This window comes from Drosophila virilis, chromosome X (assembly GCF_030788295.1).
Source record: "Drosophila virilis strain 15010-1051.87 chromosome X, Dvir_AGI_RSII-ME, whole genome shotgun sequence".
NCBI lineage: Eukaryota > Metazoa > Arthropoda > Insecta > Diptera > Drosophilidae > Drosophila > Drosophila virilis.
Genome location: NC_091543.1, coordinates 19,622,947 through 19,649,523, shown reverse-complemented (window position 1 = coordinate 19,649,523; position 26,577 = coordinate 19,622,947). Strand labels below are relative to the sequence as shown.

Here is a 26,577-nt window from a genome sequence, read left to right as displayed (position 1 = left end):
CTCTCCTCATGAAATGCGCTTTTTGCGATTCTCATTCGCTTTCTCACCGTCTCTGACTTGCTCGCCTCCACTATCGCGTTTGCAGTTGTATTGTGATGTATATAAAAACATATACGAATTAGTGTTTTTGCAATAATGACCTGCGTCAATATGTTCTCGCTAGCTAATTAATTTTGTATTATTTATTATAAATCCATATTCAATTTAATTTTTATTACGATAAGGAATTGGTCATAAATTTACAAATTGAACAAAAGCTATCAGGAATTGTCCGCTCGAGTGTTAGCACGAGATATTAGGCTGGGATAAATTTTAAAATGACGCCAAAATACTTAAGAATCTCTGGCATGATATTCGCTGAAATGAGAATTGAAAATAAGGCAAGATTAAATAAAGTAACGCGTAAAAGTTATTTCCATTCAGACAGAAAACTTGAAGTTTTGGTTTATTCATATTTCTTTTTTCTTATTCCACTAAATGACATCCATTTAAAACATTTAAACATGAAATTTGTATCATTTTGTTTTTTTTTTTTTTTTTAATAAATACTTGTACACAGACATATCAACATTGATTCGGTTTATTACTTACATTTATATATGTATATGTATGTAGTACTTGTATATGTGCCTATAATTCTTAGGATCTAGGCAAAAAAAAAATATTACATAAAAAATCCTAAAACTGTTAAATATCATTGAATGTATTTTCAGTTTTTTTTTTTTTCAAATACATATATGTGTATATATATTTGGATATATTTATTTTACTTGCAAACACCAAAGATTGAAACTTATTGCTGCTGCTTTGTCAACTTGAAATTCGTGTTATTGATTTTACTTATTGAAAATATTTGCCTGTCATTTAAATCCGTAAACTTTGGGGCTCAAAAGGTTTACAAATTTAAATGAGTTTCATATATTTTCGTTGGGTGTCTGTTGTTTAGCTTACGATTAGTTTTTACTTAAACAAAATCAGCTTATTGCTAAAGTTTAATTGGTTTTTTGTTTACAATAACTTTTACGAATGCCGCACAAAAATCACACAAAAATAAACTTTTTGGATTAGCATCTTCTATATTTATTTATATAAATATTTTTTAGGCCAGTTTCTGCTTTCTTTCTTTTTATTTTTACTTTATTTATTAGTTGGATACATACTACACTATTCCATGCGGTTCCTGTAATTAATTTTGTATTCAATAAATTTTTATTTATATATTTTATTTTTCTTTTAGTTTTAAAAAGAATTTCAAAATTGTTTTGATAAGGTATAGATATATTCGTACATAACTAATTCTTGTATATGGTTATCAGAGCTTGCTTAGTTGTAGTTTTAAACATCCCTTTTATTTCTACATCATTTTATAAGAAGTATATTTTATAATTTATTCAAGTTAGCTATCACTTCAAATTTGCCAATTCTTTAACCATTTAATTCATTTTTATCTCTTTCTTTTATTGTAAGCCAATCAAGTTTCTCTCCATAAACTTGAAGTTTCAGTAGACTTTAATGCTAATTTCAAACGTATTCTTGTGATTCATTATATTTAATATTTAGTAATATATATTTTATAGTTTGGTACACATTCATAAATACACATATTTCAATAGGTATTTAACATTTTAATCAGTGAACTTGAACAAACATTGAACATCTAAAATCTGTATGGTTTTTAGATTTATTTTTTAGTTATTTTTATTTTGGTTAGTATATGAATACCGTAAGTTTGATAATCTGGGATCAAAGATTAATAGTAGTGTATATAGCATTTGGATATCAAGTCGTATATTCCATCACACGTACACACACAGACATAAAGGTGTTAGCCAATGAAATATTCTATTTGGCAAAAGGGTTAAGAAATCGAAATTCATAGCTATTCAATTTTTTTCGTACTCAGTGGAACATTTAATTAGTTGGTTTGAAACCAGAGAATTCGCACATTTTTTTTATATAGTTACCAAATGATCTTTACCATGGAGAGCACCGCCTGCGCCCACGGAGCCAAATTAATGTGGGTAAACCTTAGACATTGCGCTCCTCGGTTATGATGTCCATGTTGCTTGTCCGACGATGATGATGATGATGATGGTAATGATGCAACTGCAGATGCTGATGCTGCGGCGCTTTGCCCTGTGCCTCCGACGTGGTCACGGCGGAGCCCTCGGCAACGGCGGTGCATACGGCGGTGCCACGACGCTGGTCGCTGCTGCCGCGCCGCGGCACCAACATCACCAATTACTAGAGGATAGTCTCGTTGGTGTTGGTGCAGGTGCGGGGGCCATTCACAATAGAGTACTTGGACGAGCTCTCCTTTTTACCAGCGACGCGCCCCATAAATATCTCCCTGAATGTCTCGCGAAACTGTCGCGACATGCCGCAATATATGCCAAAGTTAATTGGATAGCTAAGCACCAAAAAGAAATTGGTCAGCATTATAAATATGTTGGCAATACCATAGTCCAGGAATTCAATGATCAGCGAGCTAACAATGTGCATAGCGGTAACGACGGCAATCGGTATTTCAGCAATCAAAAAGACCGAGACGACAACAATCAGCATCAAAGTGGTGCAATTGGAATCCCTCAGCCTCTTGCACTCCTTCTTACGGTTCTCGCGGAACAGCAGCTTGCGCCGCTCCTGCGCCTGCCTCAAGGCAGCGAACAGCAGAATGTTGAGCGTCACCAGAATAATGCACGGCAACAGATTGACAAATAGTACTCGGAATAGATAGTAGCTGGTGTAATAGAGATCCACGCCAACGTACTCATGCACCCACAGCGATGTCTCCAGATGGCAAACCTCCGTCTCGTTGCCGTTCCACTCGATCTCCATGGGCATATAGGTGCGATCGAAAAAGCGCGGCAGCTGGTGCAAAAACGCCAGCAGGGCTATGTAGAAGGTGCAACGCCTTACTCGCGGCATGGTGCACCAGGTGCGTGCCATCGGAGCATGACAGACGTAAATGTACCTGTAATTAAAAAGTTTACAGTGTCATTGAATGTCCTTGTCTGTGTAGGTTTCAACATATTTATTCGAGTTCAATATAACAATGATTTTTTCAATATCGATAAGCTTATCGAAAAATGAATGAGTGATAACCATAATAAGTTCAGCCGAACAATAGAGGGTTAAAGAACTTGCTGTTGTGCTGAGCTTAGAGCTGTGTACTATATTTTATTTATTAAATCTATGGTCAAATCTTTAATGTGAATTTCTGTGCGTCTCATGCATCTAGTTGGAATTTATTTGGCGGCCATTAGAACGTCTGGCAATGGATTTTATTCATGAAATGTTAGCCGAGTTAAGGCATAAAAACGCCAACGTTGCCTTTGCGCATTCGCCTAATATAATGTTATAGCCTCTGGCTGGCCATGGAATAACACAATTTTGCTGGTCTCAATTTATGATAGCAACGCGTTGACAATCTCGTCACCTGTCGCTAGCCAGCGATTGCCAGGTGAACCAGGACCACACGCAATCAAAGCCCAATCTGAAGGAAAGCTAATCAACTTTGCGCTTTATAATTTCATAATTTTTGTAATTTGACTAATTTGTGTGGAAAGGGGTCCCTGCCCCAATCTGGCCAGGATATGGTACGATGTTGCCGCGCATGTTTTGTAGCTTGCCAAAACTTTTGGACGCGACTTTTGCGCCGCTTCATAGTTTGCACTTGAAGGCAACTCCCTAATTCCCAACAAAATACCCTAGCCAAAGTTGTGGTCCACAAAGCATGCTTGCGCTAAGCTCCCGCAGCTTTGCTAGACTCTTTGCTTGGTCGTCTTAATGCTCTACCCTGCCTAATTTATGCGCATAATTATCGGCACGCCCACAGTTGAAGCCGTGTCCTAGCCTAGCCTGGCCTGTCTCGTCCTGGCCGCGCCGGCACTTCAAAATGGTTTTCAATCAATCTTTCATTGAACCTTTGTCAAGCGGGGACTTCATTAAAGTTGAAAGCAATCGTAAACAAAGGACGAAGCGATTGCCAGTCGCTTAGCCCCAAATGGAATTGATATTAATAATTGAATGAATAACATTTATGAGGCTGACCCAAGTCTATGTTCTGCTTGTTCCTGGCCACTTGCAATTTGCTTGATTTGCCATAAAAAGCAACCAGCATTCATCAGCGATGCGGCATAATAAATCAAGAAATTATACGCGATTCATCCAACCAAATAATTAGTATGAGTAATTAGCATATTCTTCAAAACGTCTGAGCACAAATGTATTTAAAATTCGCCTAAGGTTTTCGGAAATATCCTTTCGCACAATTTGCCTGCCTGATATTTATTTATAGTCATTCAATTATTCAGCTAATTCATTACGCTCGTTTGGTAATTGGGCAACACTTTGCACAACCGTTAATTTCGCTTATGAATGCTACTCAAAAGTACTCATTCACATACTCAGTCAGCATGACTAATTAGTAAATTATACTTGAAAAGTGGTTTTAATCCAGTTTATTGGATTTGTGATTCGATCACCCTCACAGCTTCTACTGCCGCTGTATTAGAGATTCATTAATTATTTATTAATTGTGCACTTGTAGGGGGTACTAAAATTTTCCCATAAAATGCGTACCGCATAGTAGCAGATACCATTTAACTATGAAAGTTAAATGTCGCCGAAGCTGAGTCTGTCTGCCTAGACTTTATCTATCTAGTTCTATTGTAGCCGATGAATATGTAGACGTAACCTGGATCATAGAATAATATCTTATGGTTGCTATAGTAATTATCAGTTATTATCAGTTGAAAATGAAACATTTGTGTGTGCTTCAAGATTTTTTGAGCTTCGCTTTATTGAAAATCGATCGGAAATAATTAATATTCTAGCAGGGTATGTGTATATTTCGACAAGACGCAAGTAGCTGTTCTCTCTTATATTTATATTTACGTTTTTATTTACACACATACACCCTCCCACACCCTTACACAGACGCACACACGGTTAAGTATTGCAGTTTGTACCAGAGTCCAACTTTGACGTACGATTCTTTTACTTCTGCTTGCCATGAAATCACTTGAAACACAATAAGTTGACAAGAACGCAGCAGGAGGACAACAACAACAACAACAATAACAACAACAACGACAACATCAACAACAACAACAATAAAGGCAATAATAACAATAAACGTTGACTGTTTTATCGCGCTATTTGTCCTCCGGCAATTTTCAACGCATTTTAGAAAATGTGAGCAAAGGGATGTCTGCTGAATGTGTCCCATGCCACCACAACATATTATTTAGCTATTTGTAGCACACACACACACACCCTCTCTCACACACACACACACACTACAATCCAGCGACCACTTGAATCGGTCCAAGTCGCATAATGGCACAAATATTTATGACTATTTTCATAGAAATTTTTTTCGGCTCAGAGCCTGTTTTTTTTTTTTTTTGTGTTTCAATTTTTTCTTTGTTTTTTTTTTTTCCTTTTTCTTTTATTTGCAAGCTATAAAATTTATGATCCCACACATGAGTTAATAGAACAATGCGCCAGCTTTCAAGTGGTCCTTGCCCCATGCTTTATACTACTTGAAAATTTTTAGATGTGAATTTTTATACACATTTGCCACTCACAGGAGCAGCCACAAAGGGCAGGGGTGGGCGGAACGGAGGGCGCAGACACCGACACATTCACGATTTATGTTGCCAATTTTATACATATTAGTTTATTGTTTTTATACCCTGAACTCATTGAAAATGGGTAAAAAGGTTATAATGTATTTGTAGCAATGTATGTACAAGGCAAAAGGAAGCATCTCCGACCCCATAAGGTATATATATTCTTCATCAGCATCAACAGCCGAGTCGATCTATCCATGTCCGTCTGTCTGTCCGTCTGTCTGTCTCCCCGCCCGTCCGTAGGTATGAATTCAAGGATCTTAAAACCTATATTAGCTGTATTAGCTGTAGGTCCCCGTAGTCCACGTGTACACTGTAGAAAATTTCGTTAAGATCGGTTAAGAAACTTGCGGTAGCTAGCCCAAATACCAAGAACTTCTGTATACATGTATATACATATATGAGTTTAAGCCCAAGGGAACTTTTTTATTTTAATTTATCTTTATCACCATTGGTGTTTTAATAAGAGGGTTCAGGGTGTACCCTAGTCGGGAACTCCCGACTTGTTACTTGTTCATATTGTTTTTGGTTTCCTATGTACATATATATACATATATTTATGTACACATAAAACATTTACAGCATTGACCCACTCTGAGCGGTCCTTAATGTTGGTAGGTTTATTTATTGCTTTATAGAAAAACAATTTGAATTTAAGGACTGCGGCCAATTGACACTTTGTTGTAAAAAACTCATTGTCAGTGGGTGCGCGATGCGGGACTTTATTCACAATTTAATCAAAGAGTGTATTTTATTTTTATTATTAGATATTTGCTTTTTAATTAATTTAAAGTCTCAGTATATATTCAAGACACACATTATCCACAACTAGAAAAAATTAAATTTAAATACTTTTTAAAGTTAATTAATGCCGCATGTCAAGTATTTTCGGCACAGTGCATCGTCAATAGGCCTTGCTTTTTGAGTCACATGAAGCAAAGACATGCTTAAAAATATATATTTTTCGTAGGGGTATGCATGTTATTCTGAAGAAATTCTTACTTTGCACATGCACAACAACATACTTTCTCTTTCATTTGTTTGAGTGGGCCGCAAAGAGAAAGACAACACGAGATTTGTAAAACAATTGCGATTGATTGAGCGAACACGTACGCACACACTGATACACATACATGTGTGTATATTTGAGCATGTGTTTTGTTCATGGCCATTTCCACACACATTACTCATACGCGGCGTTAACTGGACGAAAAACAGGTCCTGGCTGAGGCTTCACTTTTTGTTTGTGCGCATAATTTGTATGGCAAAGCCAGCTGTGAGTGTATTGACAACACGACAACGCGGTCGACTGAGCCACAGCTGATTTATTATGCCATTAACACGTCAAGAGTTCTCGCTGTCATTCAGCCCAGTTCGAGTAGGAGTATGCGTCTGCGTTACAGTCAGAGTCAGAGTCAGAGTCAAAGTCTAAGCCAGATAATGACTCATATTTAAACATGTGAGCTTAAGCGTTTATTTCATATTTACCTTTGCACGGCTAGCGCCAGAGTCAGCCACACAGAGATGGTGTGGCACATAGCAGGCATAATCTGTAAAAAGATAGAAGAACATAAGTCGTAGACTAATCAAGTTAAATATAAGTCTGAATGTTAATGTGTTATTGCGTTTGTGTTTGTCCAACTTGGCAAATCCTTTAATTGCGTCGACTCAAATTGACAGACTCGAAGACATAAATGTATCGTTAGCTTCTCACAATATTTTAACTTGGATAACCTTGTAAATGGATTATCGCATAGAAGAAGACATCTCCAAGTCCAGAATTATATATATCCTTGACTTGCATCAGTAGTTTATACAATCAATTCACTCAGTTCGTATTTTTCTTAAATGAAGTCGGCCTGATCGCATCACGTTATTTAATAGCTGCCTTTGGGATGATCGATCGCAAATGTATTTCCTTTTCCTTTTAAGGCCTGCAAATCCTTATTATCTCTGTCTACTATTTAATATGTCACCAATGCAGCAATTAGTAGAAAATAAAGCTTTAGTATAAAAAAAATCTAATCCACATAACCTAAAGGGTATTTTTCATAAAGTGTTGCCAGCTTCAGCATAATTAAGTCTATTTTATGAATCTTTTTTGTGGAGCATTTTAAAATTTGCAAAATGCGAAACTCGTCAGTCATGCGGCATTTATGCATCATGTGGTATAATGCTTAAAGGATTGCAGCTGCAACCCGCAACAGCTCTCAACTCCGCTCTACCGCAATCCCTTGTGTCTTTCGTAGAAGTTCAGTTCAAATAATTCTGCTGTTATTTAATTCACTTGCAGCTTACATGCTGTGGAACACGTTACGCCCACAGTGCAATACCAACTACATTTGTGCAGCAAACTGTGGGCTAATCCGATTTATGGGAATTTATCTGACAGCTCTGACAAGAGGCACAGCTGCAGTTACAAGAAGCACCCAACCCAGTGCCAGACTAGGGGCTTAGATAGTTGTTTCATAATTGTGGTTGTTATTGTCGTTGGTAATGATGTTTTTGTTGTTGTTGCTGATAATGCTGATGTTATTATTCCAGCTAAGAGTGATAGCAAGTTTCCTTGTTAAACAGAAGGAGCACCACTCTAGACACGGCACGGCTAACACATTAACATGGCCATTAAACGCGCCGCCCAAGACTTTCAGGACTTGCGAGCGGCATATAAATTTCGAGGGAAATGTAACGAAATCTTCAACTTCAGTTGCAATGGTCGCCTGGCGGTTATTACAGCCCTTTGTATGTGAGTTGAATTTTATGGCCGTCATACGCAGATAGCCAGAGACACATTTAGAGACTCCATCCGAATGCTTAACTCAACCTACTCCGGTCCGTTAGTGCCCATTCCCTTGTTACAATACGGGGCACAGCGTGGAATTTAGCTGGTACAAATCCCCTGGGAGCCCGGTCACAGCACGTAGCGGCAACAATAACAGCAACATCAAAGCCAACAACAACGGCGACAACAATGGGGCACATTTTATCAGCTCGACACTACTCCATTGAAGTGAGTAAACAGTTTTGCTTTATGCCACCATCTTTTGGCATCTCTCAGCCCCAACCCCGGCCCGGCCCCAGGCTCGAGCCGCGACACACCTCTTCTCTGTTGCTGCTGTTCTAAACGAGTGCCATAAATTGAAAATGTTGATTAATCAAGGCAAACGTGCGACAACGGACAGCGAATTTGTGCCCCAGCCGGTGGAGGGGAGGAAGAGGGGAGTTTTGGGCCATAATAATGTAGAAAGCGCACGATTAAATAAGTAAGTGTGAGCAAAGTGAACGAATGAGAAAACGAATGAATGAATTGAATGAACGAATGTTTTGTACGAATATGTTGTACGAGTCGGTAATTCGGGTGCCTGGTACCCCCTATTTGGCACTCAGTTTTTGTGGCAGCTAGCAACATGCAACTGTGGAAGCTAGACACAACTTGCGCCTTCATAAAAGTTTTGCCTTTCATTATGCTGACAGAAATGACACACAAAGTGCAAACGTAACGTAGCAGCAAACGCGATAACGATAACGATAACGATAACGATACAGCCCAGGGTAGAGGCTACAATAACTGTGCCTCAGGACCCGACATGCTAACGCGTCATACATCAGCAGCAGCAGCAGCAGCAGCATCAGCAGCGGCAGCGGCAGAGACAAAGGATGCCAACTTGCAGCCAAGCATTTTATTTAGGTCAATGAGCGTCTACAATATTCCCTCCGCCAACCCGTCTTTATCTCACCCACGTATCCACCTTGCCCCACATAGAGCTAAATTTGAGTCCTAGAGTAGTTGTTTGCCCAGGGCCAAAAGCAAACAATACATACTCAACTCCAATGCCAAGCAGGACCCTCTTGAACTTGCCCAAACAATTAAAATAGGCTGCTTCTGCTTCTGTTGCTGCTTCTTTTGCAGTAAACAACACTACCTATCCGCGTATTAGTTTTTTTGTAGTGCAGTGTCATGTTGTGGTTGTGGTTGCGGTTTGGTTTGCATTATTTTGTTGTTTACCTCATTGAAAATGCTGTAGGCCAGACACATGGAGACCGGATGCATGGGCTTATAATGATTACCAAATGTATACATATACCAGAGGCCGGGCGCGGGGAATACAACCGTCAGCAGATCGCATATGGCCATGCCTGAAAAGAGAGAGAGAGGGAAGTGTTAGAGAAACAACAAACAATGTGACAAATTGGATTAGACTGGGGGGATTGATGGCGATGACCAACTCATCGTAGGGCTTTAAAACAAATTTGGTTTTTGCTAGTTTGGCCCCTTTACAAAGGCCCGGCTTGCAGTTAAGCCAACAATTTAAAACACACTTCAAAAAGGCATTTGGTTTCATTTATAATTATTTATAGGTGAGAAGTATAAGCTATTAGGTTAAGATAAGTATACAAACAAAATTAAATGTCATTGTGTTTTGTTATGCAATAGTTCATATATAAAATGACTGTAGTTTCCAACACTTAAAAGGCTTTTGCGAATGTGACTCTTTTTCCAAGGCCAAATTAAAAGAAAATGTACTATTATCATAGCTTTAGGATATAGATAGAACTAAAGGACATTGTATTTTATATTGCAACACTTCACCTATAAAATTCTAACTTTACTGAAGCTGCCAACTGTCAAACTTATCGCGCACTGAATGGACTGCAAAGTAAGTTTTTAATGTCATGTTTTGACAATTGCTCGAAAGAAGTCAGTCTGAAAATAAAAATAGCTGATAAAACATATGTTAAGCTATAAACAAGTCAACAAAATGAAGCGATAATTCTTGCATGTTCTTGGCAATTTTAGCATAAGCTGTCAAATACCAGATTTTGTTGTCTTATGCTCATGATAGTAGTAGATTCCCATTTATAATAGTTGACAGTCATCTGTCTGCTTGTTAAATCTGGCCAATGAACAAAGCTGTTTGGCAAAAACAAACACAGCTTCATTGTTGCAGTCCTTGCTAAATAAGTTGTTTACATTGCGGGTGCGAATATCGCCCTGCTACCTCATTTGATATATCGGCTAATTACCGCGAGTTCTGTCCTGAAAAATGAAATATTTTTCCATGCCAGTAAAGCGAGAGAGACGAGCGGCTGGCCAAGTTGAATCTTTAATTCAATAAGGGAATGGCCAACTAACTTGTTCCCAGTTGTTGAAGCTGAGTGTTTTAAAAGAGTCAATTAAATAAATAGATACTTTAATTAGTTGCAGCCACTCTAGCAGCAGCAGCACTGGCAGCGGCAACAGCAGCAGTGGCAACAAGAGCTAATCAACTTTGTGTTTTTATTTGTATTACATTCTACTTGGTTGCTGCATTAAAGTTCAAGTTCATCATACGCCTCGTGTAACGAGACGAGAAGGGGAACGGCACAACGACAAAATCGGTTGCCACTTGAACTACCGACTGCCTGAGTGTCTCCCACTATTCTGCTGGGTAACCGCTGTCCCGACCTTTGCCCCATGGGGGTTTCGTGTTCAGTTTCAGTCAACTGTAGTTGTTCTTGTTGCTTGCTTTTGCTTGCTTAAGTCAAAGTTCACTTCATGTTCGGACTGCTGTCATTTATTGTCGCTTAGCTCGCCTCGTGCTTGTCACCATTGCCGGCAGCCAAATGCGATTAGCCGTCTCCTGCAGAGGACAACATACCACCCCCACCAACGTCGCCTTCTTCGACACGCATTGAATGAGATTAACCCATTGACAAGCAGCGTGGCGTGGCATGCCACAGTTGTCAGTTGTCCGTTATGAAATGCTTGCTGAAAATTGCCTCAAACTGTCATCTCGTTGCTTATGAGCGATACTTTGTAGCTTACATTGTCTTACGCTCAGCTCCCATATTTCTACTTGAAAAGTTATTGGACTAAAATAATCTGTGACTACAAATAGCATTGACAGGCCCCTAGCCGGATATCGGAATCGCCTGCGAGGGCTATCTGTCGTGCACTTTAGTTAGGCTGGCTCCGAGACACAATCCTCTGGCTGATAGCCTTTTTGCCTCACATCGCGCCTTTAAGCCACTTACAGCCAGTACATAGTCCCTACCCACTGCCATCGTCAGCGACTTTTCATAAATCAGTGACAAATGCCACAAAGTACAAGCTCCCTGCATCCCAGCCGCATAGTCAGTCAGCCATTAGCATTACACACGCTATTAGAATATCTCAGCATTACTTGGAGTTGCCGCACGCGGAACGCGTGGCACAACTCAGTGTAATAGAGGGTCGTGAAGGGGGGAGGCGTGAGAGCGGTGTTGGGGCAAAACCTGGCACGCACATTGGCAGCTATTTTGAAATCTCGCAAAACTTCTGCCTGATTTAACATTGTGACGCATTAAATGGATCTGTGCGTGTTCCGGGACAGAGAAGGGGGATTGGGGTAGGGAGGGAGAGCTGGGCACTCCACAGATTAAATGACATGGAATAAAAAATAAGTAATAATCATAAAATTGTTTGGGGAAAAAGGGCTAGCTGTGTGGACTGAACTTAAAACGATTGCGATGCTTTGGGCCTCGTCCTTGAAAACAGCACCGAGCGAATCATTTGCAATAGAATTATCGATTTTCGATACTTTGGTGGTAACTGAATCTAAAGAAACGTTTAGTTAAGCAGCTCAAGTTGCGCAATTGTCACTCCTAATCAAATACTTAAAAAAAAAATATTCTAGGAAAGTATAACAGATTGGTGCTAGTGTTGTACAAGTTTCTACAGCGATTACGGAAACCAGTCTGCTAAGTGGAAATTTAGGCACGGGTGGAAAATATGTGGAAAAGTGATGGCCGGACATGGCCGAGTTATTTTCTTGTTCGCCAAATGCAGATTTAATTTACATGCATGTACGTATGCATGTATGCATGCATGTATGTATGTACGTATGTAAGTATGTATGCATGTATATGTTTGCGTGTGTGTATGTGTGTATATATGTATGTATGTGTTAATGCATGTATTTATATATGAATGTATGTATGTCAGTAAATGCGTTGGTATGTACGTATGTACATGTGTATGAATTTATGTGTTTACACAAAAATGTCTCGATTTCTCTGCAAATTAAATAAAACGTTAAAAGAACGCCCTACGTGCGATTATATTTGTTACTTAAGAAACATAAATTGAGATTGATAAACTTTAATGCTGCATTCAATCGCAATCTTATGTCGGTTCATAAAGTTTATTGCAAAAGGATTGTCAGCTCGTCCCGTGTTCTAAGTTCCGTATTCTTCTATATGACTTATAAAATGGGCTTAACACTTAAAGTGCAAACCAGCAAAATTAAGGAGTATTGTGATATACTGTAGTCTACAGATGTACACTTAAGCCTTATGATATATAATAAATCGCCACGCTTGGCACTTACCCATTAGCACAAAGTTGGTGGGCGTTGCCATACTTTTCTTGCTGAGCACAAGCACAATCAGCGAATTGGATATTATGGTCATGAAGAGCAGGAAGGGCATGCAGTAGCCGTAAAGCGGCAGTGCGTAGTCCAATGGTGAATCGCAGGTGAGATTCCAATAGCTCATATTGCCGTCCATTTGACGACACTCGCTGCTGCCCAGCTGTTGCTGATAGGAGGCATAGTCGAGGCTGTCGTTCATACTGTTCGCATAGTCCACCAGCAGAAATTGTGATTCATTGAGGCTGGCCTGGGAGGCGCGTGTCTCCAGCATTGAGCCGACAAGCTCTGGCAAACGTTCTGCCACGGCGGCAACGGATGCTGTGGGCAATGGGCCAGATGCTGCCGACTGGGCAATGGCACGTGCACCGCTGGCCGCTGCGCTCCATTGATAGAGCACGTCCGTTATGGATATATCGTACGAATAGACTGTATTGTTATCCATGCTGGATGATTTGGCTACGGCTGTCGCTGCGGCGGTCAAGGTTGACACTTCCTCTAGTTCAATTAGAAGACTTTGATCGACGCTCCTGGCCATGTGTTGGCCTTCATGTCAAATGCAACCAGCTGCTGTCAATGGCTCGCCTTAAAAATTCTCTTGGCGTTTTTGATTGAGAATTGTAAATTGAGGTTGGGAATGCGCCTAGGCTGGCTGATTTCCCTTAGTTTACAGATTGTTTGGGTGTTCAACTTTTGGGCTTTTTACTGTATTTGTTGTTGCTGTCTTTGCTGCATTCAGAGAATTTAGCAAAGCTGCTTTCATCTTTTTATGTTGGTTTTCCTTTCCTCTTGTCGGTTTTTTTTTTTTTTTTTTACTTAGTCTGCAAAGAAAGAAGTCAATTTTAGTTGGAAATACTTTTCACAAATAAAACTCGATGTCGAAAGTTTTACATGTACTTATGTATCTATATGTGTCTTGTGTACTATTGCCTAACTGGCAACTCTGCTTCTTCTTATGTAATGACCCTTTCAAGCGCAAACTTTTCCCATCGAGGCCATAATAATGGGCTTGGGCGCAAATATGCCCTGCCAAGGCAATAAGCATTTTTTTTGTAGCTCACTTTAATTGCTGATGTTTCTGCTAAAATATTTTCAAAACTTATGAGTTATTTGTACGGACATTGCCAGAGCAACCGCAATTTATTTTTATTATATCCCGCACCAAAACAAGGGATATGTGAGCAGGCGTGTCGACCTGGTCACGTCTGTCAACATATAAGATGTTTTGCAAGGACTTATATGCCAAATTGGTTTTGAGAACCAAGTAGCTTCCATTCAATCACTATTGCTGTTTATCTATTTATCTTGATTTTCAATTTACGTATCTGATCTTGCCTTGCTTTTTAACTACATACATACATTACATTCCTTCGTTGGGTTTTAGACCCTGCCATTAATGCGGAACATTATTTTTGCTTATGCGCCACACCATAATCATAATATCAAAATTTGGTTTATGTTAATAATGGTACAGCCAATTTGTTTTTATTTATAGTTGTTGTTATAGCGAAATCAAAGGATTAAGGATCTATCAAAGTAGACATAAACGTTCCGCTTAACCCATTGAATGCAACAAGCTGCAGATATATAACGATTTCCATTCAAAATGAAGTTCTGCCCCATTTAATGCTTAATGTAATCCGCAACTTAAATCGTAAATATTATTGCATTCCTCTGACTTCTCACGCATTATTTTCATTGTGATCTCTGTCCGGCTGACAGACACTGCTTAACTACTGAAAGCGAGCATTTCGTATGTTTATGTTTTTTAATGGCTTTATTTTTCGCAATCGAAATGGCTCACCAACGCCACACAGCCGCACACACACAGAGTTGAGAGCGTTTTATAGTCAAGTTTTGTCATGGTCACATTAACCCACATAAAAGAACCGAAACAGACTGGCGACTGGGTTTGGCAATCAGCATGGCATGCCTGGGGCTTTGAAGGAACGGGTGGGGCGGAAAGTTGCGAGGCTGAAAACAAAATTGAATACGGCCTTAAAGGCATTGGCATATTTCAAAGATACTTTCCATGCCATGTCGTACATGCGTAATGCGATTTGGTTGTCCGCTGATAACAGAATGATAAATATTACGCATACGCCATGCTGCCCGCTCAACAATATTTAATTGCCATCTGGTATCGAAATCGGGTCAGCAACAAAAGAAATTCACTTTAATTTCTTTTTGTTGAAAACACAATGTTGGGCTTATAGACAATCACTATTTCTTTATTTATTTTATCATTAAGTATGTAAAACACAAAAATAATTATATGTGCAATATAAATTAATATGCTATTGGATATTAATAGCATATGTACTGATAAAAGAAGTTAGTGAACAATGTGTATAAAAGTAGCTCTAATAATTAAAGCCAAGTGAGCTTTGCATAACAAAAAGAATTCAGACTAAAACTTGAAGGGAAACTCCCCAAATGGGATTCCAATGAAAGTTACTTAGGAATCTATTTCATATATAGATATGCTAATGACATATAGTTTTGATTGCAAAACGCTCGAAACTCTTTCTGATCTCTTTCGCGCATGCATGTCCTGCAGGACTTGTACACATATAATGCTCAGTGTATCACCGCATAGTTCATTGGCGGAGCTAATCAGCTATTCCATTGATAATAGCCTTTTTAGGGCCATAAGGTTTAAAATTGACAGCTGCACTATGAATTCAAAAGACTTGCGTGTTTAACAAGCTTGGCAAATGATTTTGCGGCAGCCAGTCGATGGCTATTCGATTAGGCCGTCAATCCACTGAGCACACAGATACAGCACAACCATCGGGCAATTTTCTAACCAACTGCTGCCTTCTGCCCCCTCCCTGGTCAAGACTGTCCAACGAAATTTCTAGCAACCGCGAGCCTTGGCGCAAATATGCCAAATCCGTGCAGCGCCTGCCCGCCACATTGTTGTGGTCGGCGACTCTCGAGCAGAGAATCGCCTTAATTGGCCTTAAAAAATTTAAAACAGTTTGTTAGCTGGGAATTCCAATGGAATTCAATTGCCAGTTAGCTTAATAGACAGTCTTAACTAACAGACAGCCTGACTGTTTGTCAGCTAAGCGATGGCTATGTTTACTTTTTTGGTCATTTGCAAGTCCGTTTGCTGCCCACCTGGTTACACTTGATGACATGCAATCGAATGCAATTGTATATAATAATTGCCTCACTTATTCGTCCATTAAAATGTGTTTGGCTTTGCATGATTATAAATAGTGGCAGCTAATTATAAACTTTTGTGGAATTGAGAATAAGGAAGCCATTTACTGTGACAGAAACTATATTCTCTAAGTAACAGCAAATGCCAAAACTACGACTCAATCAATAATTGACGTCGCTTGCTTTTGATTTTTATTACTGTGCGCGTCATTTTTATTTGCAGTCAACATAAACCAGCCATTAGCCTCTTATCCTCCTGCAGCATCGTGTTTGATCAACAACTACGTGAGTTGTTTTCATACAAAAACTTTAACTAGTACACAGCTGTTAGCCATTCAGACGCGGCTTCTAACAGACGCCTAAGAACTAGACCACCTGCTCCACATTCACACTGATGTGCAGACACCATAAAGGCACATAGACGCACACACACGGACACAAACAGTGCCATAGTGAAGACATCATCATAAAGCGATTAGTGAAACTAAAAGTGCCATTAAAGTGCCTCTGATACAGGCTTAAATGCAAAAAGAAAAGGCCTGAAGGACATTTGGCATTCAGTTTGCAACGTGCTCAAATGAATGAATGACTGAATTTCCAATACTTGGCTTCTATGCTCTATAATATTGGCTGTCTAATAGGGTGTATTATGGCGCCAACAGCGTTTGATACCAAATAGGCAACTACATATTCAATTCTCATTTAATATTTATTAACATCAGAGTCATTTCCTGCAACATATATTCGCATGAATGGCAATTGATGCTGTAGACTCCCTAATTGCCGCTTCGACTGTCTGAGTGTAGAGTATGTCTATGTCGTTATTATTGAACTTTGTTTAGCTAACACTATATGCAACGCCCTCTTGCCGCTCAGTTTGAAACGCTTGTTTTCATTCCGGCAGAGCAAAACAAGCGCCAACTGAAACTAGATCAACTGGGACGAGGACAAATGCGAGGACAACATAAAAATGGAAACAAGTGAAAACTTTTTACATTGAATTGCCGAAGATGGAATACACTTGATACACGTACATAGTTTTTTATGCAATAATTATCTTATCTGAGCAATTTTTGAAAGTGAGAAAAGTTAATAAATATATTATAGTTATAGAAAGTTAAAATATATTAAAATTGTGTATATAATAATGTAAGTTTATGTTACGTAGACATTTAAATCCGGATGTTCGTTGTTCAGGTTCTGAAATTTTGAATGACTTGCACGGCTAGACTCTCCAGGACTCGATTCAATAAAGAAATACCTATATACATTTGTAAGTGTATAGATATTTATAATTGCGGAGATTCATGCCGTTAATATGATTCGACTAGATTTAACTGCATTCATATGAATCAAAGTACAAAAGTATTTATTAATTCTCTAAAAAATCCGTTGATAGCAAATTCCGTTATACCCTCCTGTAGGGTATACGCGGCTTAATTGTACTTTTTGAAAGAGCGACAGCGGCTTCAGACACTTCGCAGACTCCAACTTTAAATAATGAGACGGGTTGGTTGGAAGGAAAGGCCGAGGATGGCTGGTCTGTCTGCCAACTTTGGACAGTGGTCGTTGAATGGCTTAAGTGCGCGTTATTCGCCGTTTTCGCCACTGTGAAGACTTTAAACATAAATTTCAATCCCTCGCGTTATTGTGGTTCAATGAATAAATTTCACAGCCGGCGGGCACGCCATGCAGCTACGCGTATGTGCCAGATTCTGGCACTGAGAGAAGGGGATGGTTAGGGATGGGGATGGGGAGGCTCTCTCGTATGTCAAGCAGAGCACATAATTAATTCCCTAAATAATAAATGAAAACGATGAAAATGTACTTGGCCCACTTGGGGAATTGAATGCGGTTAATTTTCATTCTGTTTGCATAGCCAGGTCGGACGGCTCAGATCGGGCGGTTCTGGGAGGGTACGCAAAACTGCTGCGAGTAGTTGGTAGTTGTCTTCATCTGGTTGTGTCAGTGCTGCAGATACATGCGTAGAGATAAGGCCAAAAAAATTGCATTTAATGTATGCCCCATTCTGTCTAGATATGCGAACACGATGCCGAACAAATTTTACGCCAAGTTGTTGACTTAATCATTTGTAATCGTTTAATGCTGCATGCTTATTGCCAGTCAGCCATTCAGTTAATCCACACCCACTAGCAAGCTCCCCCAAAAAAGAAAACTCTAACGAATTCCCCATGCCTGGGTTGCGGCTCACAGTTAGGCATACAAAATGAGCTTCGACGTGGAGCGTAGCTGGGGGCCCGGTTAAGGAAACTTCCCAGACATGCCGAATTAGTAGTAACATACATGGCAGTCACACGGCCACGCCCACCGGCAGAAGGGCCAACATTAAAAGGCGCTCAGATTCGTTTGCAGAATCTGGGCCGGGTCGCTTAGAGCGTTTAGAGTTTTAGTGTAATCGCAATGGCAAACTTTTTCGATTTGGGAATTAAAATAAAAAGCTAGACCAACAACAGCAACAACAAGAACAATGGGAACAACTGTCTGAATAGCAGCAATGCCCCAACTCCACCCGCCCAAGACTCACGCTCAGCGCGCGTGCCCTTGCCACGAAAAAAGTTTTCGCTTGCCGCCCTAAACGCATCGCTGACGCTTTTCGCTTTCACTTTAATGGGCAAATCCAGAGTGTAACCTCCGACCCCGACTCTGACTGCTCTAGACGCCAATGCCAATGCCGATGCCGACGCCGACGCCGACGTCGTCATCGTTCTCATTGCTATCGAATATCTTAAACCCTCAAACCACCAACCGCCACGCTTAGCCTAACCCTCTCCTCCAGATAAGTGATAAGCCGCTATACAAATTGCTTCTGCCAGACGCCAAGCTTGCCGCACGCAAACGTTGCCTACATCGCGGCGCACTCGCGTGGCCCAGCCAAATAAAAAGATTGACCATCCGAATGTGCCAACTCTTCTGTACGCTGCAATGCCAATAAGCATTTGAATGGGCGCCCCTATATAGTTGTTCGTTTATTTATTATTAACATAAGCTCTGAAATATGTTGTGAAAACACGAGCAGCTTTCTATTTATTAAATTTTTATTTTTGCTTGTTTTTTAACTTGCGAATTATATTAAGGGTTTCGAAAATGCCTCAAACCGTAACTTGTTTATTTGTATTACTATGACAATATACTTTATTTTGGCATTTAAGCTCACTTTGTAAGTTAAACGATTTAAAAAACAGACGGACATGGCTAGATCGACTCGGCTATTGATGCTGATCAAGAATGTATATACCATATGGGGTCGGAGATACTTCCTTCTGACTGTTACATACATTTGGATTTTGCACAAAATATACCCTTATACCCATTTTTAATGGTTTCAGGGTATGAAAAATTGACTTAAATTTACGTCATTAACTTTAACTTTGCTTAACTTTTTGCTTGCGTGGTTTGCAAATCCTCTAACACTTAACGTTGGCTTTAACAATAACCAAATAATTTAGTCAAAATTGAAATCAGTCAAAGTATGTACCTTTAATTCCACAAGCTTTCGCATTCCTTGCAGTTGCTTCACCTCTTCTAGAGTACGAGTACTTCAAATTACGCTTGATTGTAAGTATTTTTTCATTAGTTGTCTGACAAATGGCAAAACTTTTAAGAGGTCAGACAGCTCAAAAGAAATCATGCTGCAAACTATTGCGCACTATGAGAAAACTGAGGGAACTAAATTTATCACAAAAGATTATATAGAGAGCTCTGTTATGCCATCCATTCTAGTTTTTCATTGGGGTTTGGCCATGATAGAGGGGTTGAAAGGTAGCTGTAACTGCAACATTTAAGTAGCTGCACTACCATTTCGCAACTTTCACTCGCCGCATTAGCAATTCAATTGAAATGCCAGGCAAAGCCAGAGATAGCAAATGGAGGGCGACCCTGCAGCAGTAGGATGGGGATAAGTCAGTTAAGGTAAAAGGAGCGCCGGAAATGAAGTCCAAAATGTTCGTTCAACTTAGCGCGCCACATAAAGCGAGTTCAACAAACTAAATGAAAAACAGGTGTGTGTGTGTGTGTGTGTGTTTGTGTGTAAGTGTGAATGTATGTGTGTGTGTGTATGTGTGTGTGTGTGGATTTACGTGTCTTTGCAATGCAGGTTTGTTATTTTAAAACGTCGCGCGATTAACATAGCAAAGCGGGCGCCATTGCAAAGCTAAGCATTACGTTTACCGTAACAGTAACAGTTAGTGCAGCAAAATATGCAAATGGCCGACAGACAGGCAGATGGACTGATACACAGGCCGACAGACAGACAGACAGCGAGAAAGTGAGAAGCGTGGTGGTCAAGGCGAAGCGTGCATCACGTTTTAGTATTTAATCCGTCGCCGCATTAAATTCTGTTCAGTCACAAAACAAAATTATAAGCTGACAAAAAATGGGGCGGGGGGCGGTGTAGGGTGCAGGGTGGGCGGCTAATGGGTAATGCAGCTAAACGCAATTTGCTGGATTTATAAATCTATTTCGCTTGAGAATAATAAAATACGGCACACACGCGCAACGCGTTCACAGTGGGGCGAATGGGCATGTCGCGAGATAAGAGACAACATGCGAGAATTTAGATCTGATGCACTTACGGAATCAGAGCATTACAAAATGCAAATATGAAAATGAACATAGGATCTATATATGTTCAATAAAGTATATATATGTATTTAAATATTTAACACATACAAATTTGATTCCGAACTAAACGAAAAGGAACCAATAATTTGAGTTTTTCACAGATTAATCCATCTTCCAACCTATTTTCAAAGCTCTCCAATTAAATTAAGTTGATTAAATCTTTTGAATCGACCTTGAACTCATATTTTAAAGATTTATACAATAAGAAATTTGATGCGTCTTTCTATAATTGCGATCAATCCACAGCTATAGGTGGAAATTTGTTAGGTTGAATTTTGATTTTGCCAAGAACAAGAAATGGGTAGAAATTCACATGACCCCGGGAAAGCCCGTTTAATAGCATCGAGTAAGATATATTACATAAAAACAAAAGCACAAGACATAAATTTGTAAAAAGACTTATCTCAACAAAATCTTTATTAAAGAGCATTTTGATTTCGGTGCTCCTAACCAGTTTTCCAGCCTGCTTCTTATGTAACAGTACACTGGCACGCTGTCTGGCATACACATACTTTATACATATATATATATATATATATGCATACATTCATATGTGTGTGTCGCCGTTAGAGAAGCTGGCGGCACGTGCTGGCTACGCTGTCAAATAAGAAGCAAAGATCCAGCAGCAACCAAAGGCAATCGCGTCGTTAACATATGTTGTGTTCAAGTTTCTCGACCAACTTGTATGCGTACACACACACAGACACACACACACACACACTCACACGCACACCCGCACACAAATACATTTTTTCTATAACAATTTGGCAAATGTTTGTTGAAAATACTCTAGCTACTCATACATACACAAGACATTGGCGAAAAAGATAGGTCGAGCAGCCTAGACGCTTGCCTCAACTCAAAAATGACTAAAGTGTTGGGGCCCCTGACGAAGCATACAGACAATAAAAGACTAGACAACGTACAAAAGGGAAAATGAATTCTTCAAAATAAAACAAAAGTCAATATGCCTGCAAGACTTAACGCATAGATATCCTGTTATTAGTTTATACAAGCTGTGAAATAATAAAAAGCATTCCCAGCCAAATTCTTAACTGGATCAAGCTCAAAATATAATCCTTACACCAACAGTCATTGCTTTATTTTTATTGGTCAGCAGGTTCCCTAATTCCATTCTTAGTTTAAATATATGTAGCATACTCTATAAAGCAAAAAATGTAGGCATAGCAAGAAAATGTCCGCAAGATTTAAACAAATTTAAACAGCCCAAGCACATGGCTCAGAAAATATACGCTTAAAAGCGATTCAAGCACACACATGTATACACAGTCACAACATGTGCACACATGTATAGATAGGTGTACTTATGTATGGGCAAAAATATGTTGAAAAACAATTTCATTTGCGGCGCGTCAAGCAACAATTTGTGGCAAAGATGTTGGCAAATTCTTGTGACTATAAAAATCTAGACTTGAAGAGCTTCGCAATTGCCCCAAACCCAAGTTGAGACCCAAGTGTGGATATGATGTTCAGAAACTGGCCCCACAATATACTCTGACCTTTTAAGAGTTGCCTAAGGGATGCGGTTATCAGACAATTTTTGGCATACAACATCCTGATTAAGTAATCAACAAATCAAACAAAACCGTAATTTAAGTTGCTCTCAACTTTTGCTTAACTGAAATTTTGCTTATAAACCACAGAAAGTTGCTTAGGCTGACTTTCTATGATAACAATCGGCACATGCTTAAAACCATTTCAGCAAATTTATGGCCTTTTAAATACTCAGTAACAAAGACATGATTTGAAATGGGCTATCTTTGGAGAAACAAATCTTTCAACTTGATTTAGTGGAAAAATCAGGGGTAAGATCAGGGTAAATCCTTCTCGTGAGAAGCAGGGACTACAGTAAATACGCCTTTTTGTTAGTGGAAATGTTTGAAAAGACACTCTAAATAGGGTATCTTTTAGTCGGGAACTCTCGACTAGAGCATTCTTACTTATAAGACAGGAGTTCTCTTGCCAGTGTTGAATGCACCATAGTATTGTATTTACTGCATTGTTCGATGTATAAATAGAAAGTCGGTGCAAGGAAGGGTAAGGAGCGCGCGTTGCATTCAACGTTCAGCTCAGTCGAGGTCAGCTGAAAGAATATTGCCTGGTTGCTGCTAGCAGTGCGACAGGGCGTCGACTAAAGGGTCTTCCCTGGTGTGGGGCGTTGTCTACAGGTGATTGTGCTGGCCAGAAACATTGGCCCCAGACTATGTTCAATGTGCTGTAAACTGGCTTGGCAGCCCAAATAGTAATAGTCTTGCGGCATTGTGTTGCAGGCTCCAAGTGCTTGGCTTTCGTTCCGTTTTATGGCTCAAAGCGGCACTTGGCTGACTTGCCAATTGGCAATTGCCTGTTCGGTGGTTGTTGTCACCTGTTCGATTTAACGCGGCATTTAACTTGCCGCAAAGAGGACTGCCTGCCATTGGCCTACCTCTGGCGCCTGAATGTGAGTAGCCAAAGTGGGCCAAGTGGTCAGAAGTGGGCTTCTAGTTGGCATTAAAAACTACCTCAGGCATTTGATACAATTGCGCACATTTCTCAAATCGCCGGCATTTATATTAATATTAAATCGGCTGAGTTCTTATGGGCCACTTGGCCAGCCAATCTGCCCCGTGGTCAGCGTTCGTCTGAGTGGCTTTATTAACGCTTAGGACGTCATTAGGCGTACAGCGCCGCAAATTTAATAACAAATCGTGTCCATCAACGACATGTCAGAGCAACAACAACATCAACAAAAGCAGCTACACGAAATAAATAAAAATAAAAATAAAAACACAGACACATATCTGTATGTCTAATGTGACAAGCTACTGATATGAGCCGAGGCATTTGCCAGCTGCTGTCTGCTGATATTTATGGCCCACTGTGATTGAAATGTAGCCGAACGTCACAACGTGAGATATCAGTGAAAGTTGCACGAGTTGGAACATACGGCATATACATATACGAATATACGAATCACTAGATGGGGGTAATATTTACACTCTTCAATCTCATATTCGTTATATTAAAGCAATAATGGAACTTAAAAGTCTTCTCTTTTATTTAAGTTAACAAACGTATGCTGGTGGCCTAGTCGAGAGAGCACTTGAATAAGTTCGGTCCTATTTAAATTCTCAGGGCTAAAATATGTTAGCATTAGCGTGCATTGACAATCTAACAGCTGTTACTAAACTATTTTTTTCAATAAAATCAGATCTAGTTAGATGATGAATGTATTTTCATGCGAGATCTTAGCTAAGTCAAAGGTTTATTCTTATTGGACGGCCATATATAATGTTAAAAAAACCTCCGCTAGATTTCATGCGGGCTCATTATTAATTTTTAATAACGCTTAGCAATTAAAATTGTTATGTAAATAGTATTTTAGGTGAAAGCTGGACCTAATATAGTTTGGCAGCAGAGCTCGGACAACTCGTAACATTTGAAAACCCGTTAAATGTGTTACACCCACAAATATTTACCAATGTGAAAAGTCGCAAGTTAGCTATAAATCAACTAAATTTACAACGCATTTATTTTATTGAAAGGGGTTTTATTTTAAAACTACACGAATTTGAAATGGTTTCAACAATTACTCAACCGCAGACCATAAACAGTTCACTCTGCCATGAGCTTTTAGTTTTTGTTTTGCCTGTAACTCAACAATTCGCGTTACGTATTTTACATATTTTATAAAAGGTTATTTTTTTTGTTTTTGCAAAAATGAAATTGAAAACTTTAACAAAAACTGAACTTTAATAATAGATGCTATACAAGCGAATGCACGCACCGGGAGTGGGCTTTTTAAAATTTTTTTTGTTGCGGTTGTCGGGCAACCAACAATAAACTGACAAACAAAAACAATGACAGCAACAGCAACAACAACCACAACTTTGGACGAACAAAAATTTATAATGATGAAATATATCAATTTTCCTATTTCACAACTATAGAAGAGTGCACTATAGCCAAGGAAGGGAGAGGACAGGGGCCATTAGGTTACCTCGAAACTTTGTGCTAGCTGAAGAAATAATTTAAATGTCAGCTATCGAAATCGATGAAAGAGAATCAATTCAGTAGCCAAGCAAAAATTTTGACAGTTTTATGGCGTTGCTTAAAACAAACTATGAGCAGTCCATGTCACATGCAATGTCAACCGCAGCTGTCATTTTCAATTTTTAAATCAAAAACAATGAAAATTGGTTTTAGTGACCTCTTAAATTAAGCAACAAAATTAAGCCGGGTGGATGGGGCTCTTGTTCAAAAAAGGTATATCACTGTAGGATAATTCTATCATCAGCAACATTTCGTTTATAGTTGTTTCTTATGTGCAATAGAAAAAGGACTTTTGAAACGCTTACCTTGCTATTTTCTTTTAAAATTCTCAACAAGTTAAAGCTTCGAAGCAAGTCCGACCCCTTTGTTTTATTGTAATAAAAGTAATGAAAATAATAATATAATATATAAAATAATTTAAAAAAAAAAAAAAAACATTATAATAATTATATTTGTTATTATTGTTTTTTTGTATTAATATTATAATTATATTATAATATTAATACAAAAAAACAATACAAATAATAATAAAATTATTAATAATAATCTCAATAATAATAATGCCTGTAAAGTTCTTTCGAGATCAAATTGGAAAAAAAAAATCAATTTACGCAATTGCAACCAATGTTGACCAGACATTATTCTACACACTTGTCAACAGTTGAGATTAATTCATAAGCACAGTCAAATAATCAAATATTTAACCTTAATCTAATATTGAAAAACATATTTTAAGTATGCAAGTGAGTGTGTGCATGGCTCATCTTTTAGTTCGCATCGTCGCCCTAATTGGCGCACAAATTCCGCTATTGTTTGTAGTGCTGATTGCGTCAATAAATAGTCCAGGAGCACGTGGTGGGAATTTGATGTTTTATTTTGTATCTATTTTTTTTTTATTGATATCGTGTTCGTTTTTGGTTGTCGTGTAATTGAAGTGCGAGTGCAGCTGGATTGCGTCACTGCGTCACTGTCCATTGAAAAGAGAAAAAGCGAATCAACCAGCAGCATCAAATGAATTTGAGCATTCGCAACCGAACAGAAATTGGGAGTGGGAGTGGGAACGGGATTGGGTAAGGGTACGGGTGAGTGTGGGCGTGGACGAGAGTGGTGGGTAAACTACGTGCGGCGGGTAAACAAAATCAAAGACTTTTTAGCCGCACACGAGATATATGGGCAGCATATTAAGAAGAACGATAGTAAACATCTCTATATATAAGTATGTGCAGACTTATGTATTTATTTATACATAGAGATTTGGCCTGGTTTTATTATTATTATTTATTTTGTTCTGTTCTGGGCGCTAAGCGATTTACGATCTTGTCAAAGATATATGCGCCTGGTGAAAGTACATAATTGAATTTAATTAGTTTATGCTTCGTGCGCATGCTTCCAATTAGTCTTCCTTTTTGGCGCGTCGTTTTGTTATTGTCTACATGCCCCATGCCTCACGCGCCTCACGCGCCTCACGCGCCACGTCGTTGGCTTCAAGTTTTGATTGACATTGTGTAAGAATCTGGCGGTGCCGCTGTCACTGGCATATTCCACACTTCTCAGACAATTTTCGCTGTTGTGGTTTTGCATTGTTCTTACTGCGGGTTTCATTGGCTACAGACAAAAGCTTAAAGTTATATGTCAATTGTATTTAATTATGCGCTGCTTTCTACGCTCAGACAGCAGATTGAGTG

At 39.1% G+C, this 26,577-nt stretch overlaps 1 protein-coding gene and 1 long non-coding RNA gene across 3 annotated transcripts in view; one reads left to right on the top strand and one right to left on the bottom strand.

The window, feature by feature from the left end:
• LOC116652011 (uncharacterized) overlaps positions 1-26,577 on the top strand; it is a 132,692-nt gene that overhangs the window by 69,836 nt on the left and 36,279 nt on the right. The window lies entirely within an intron of this gene.
• SPR (Sex peptide receptor) overlaps positions 431-26,577 on the bottom strand; it is a 54,483-nt gene continuing 28,336 nt past the window's right edge. The window contains exons 3-6 of the mRNA XM_002055659.4: positions 12,989-13,848; positions 9,646-9,776; positions 7,128-7,189; positions 431-2,974 (exon numbers count right to left, since the gene is read on the bottom strand). Of these exons, the coding sequence (XP_002055695.1) occupies positions 2,245-2,974; positions 7,128-7,189; positions 9,646-9,776; positions 12,989-13,565 (1,500 nt within the window). The 5' untranslated portion in view covers positions 13,566-13,848 and the 3' untranslated portion in view covers positions 431-2,244. The remainder of the gene's footprint in view (positions 2,975-7,127; positions 7,190-9,645; positions 9,777-12,988; positions 13,849-26,577) is intronic.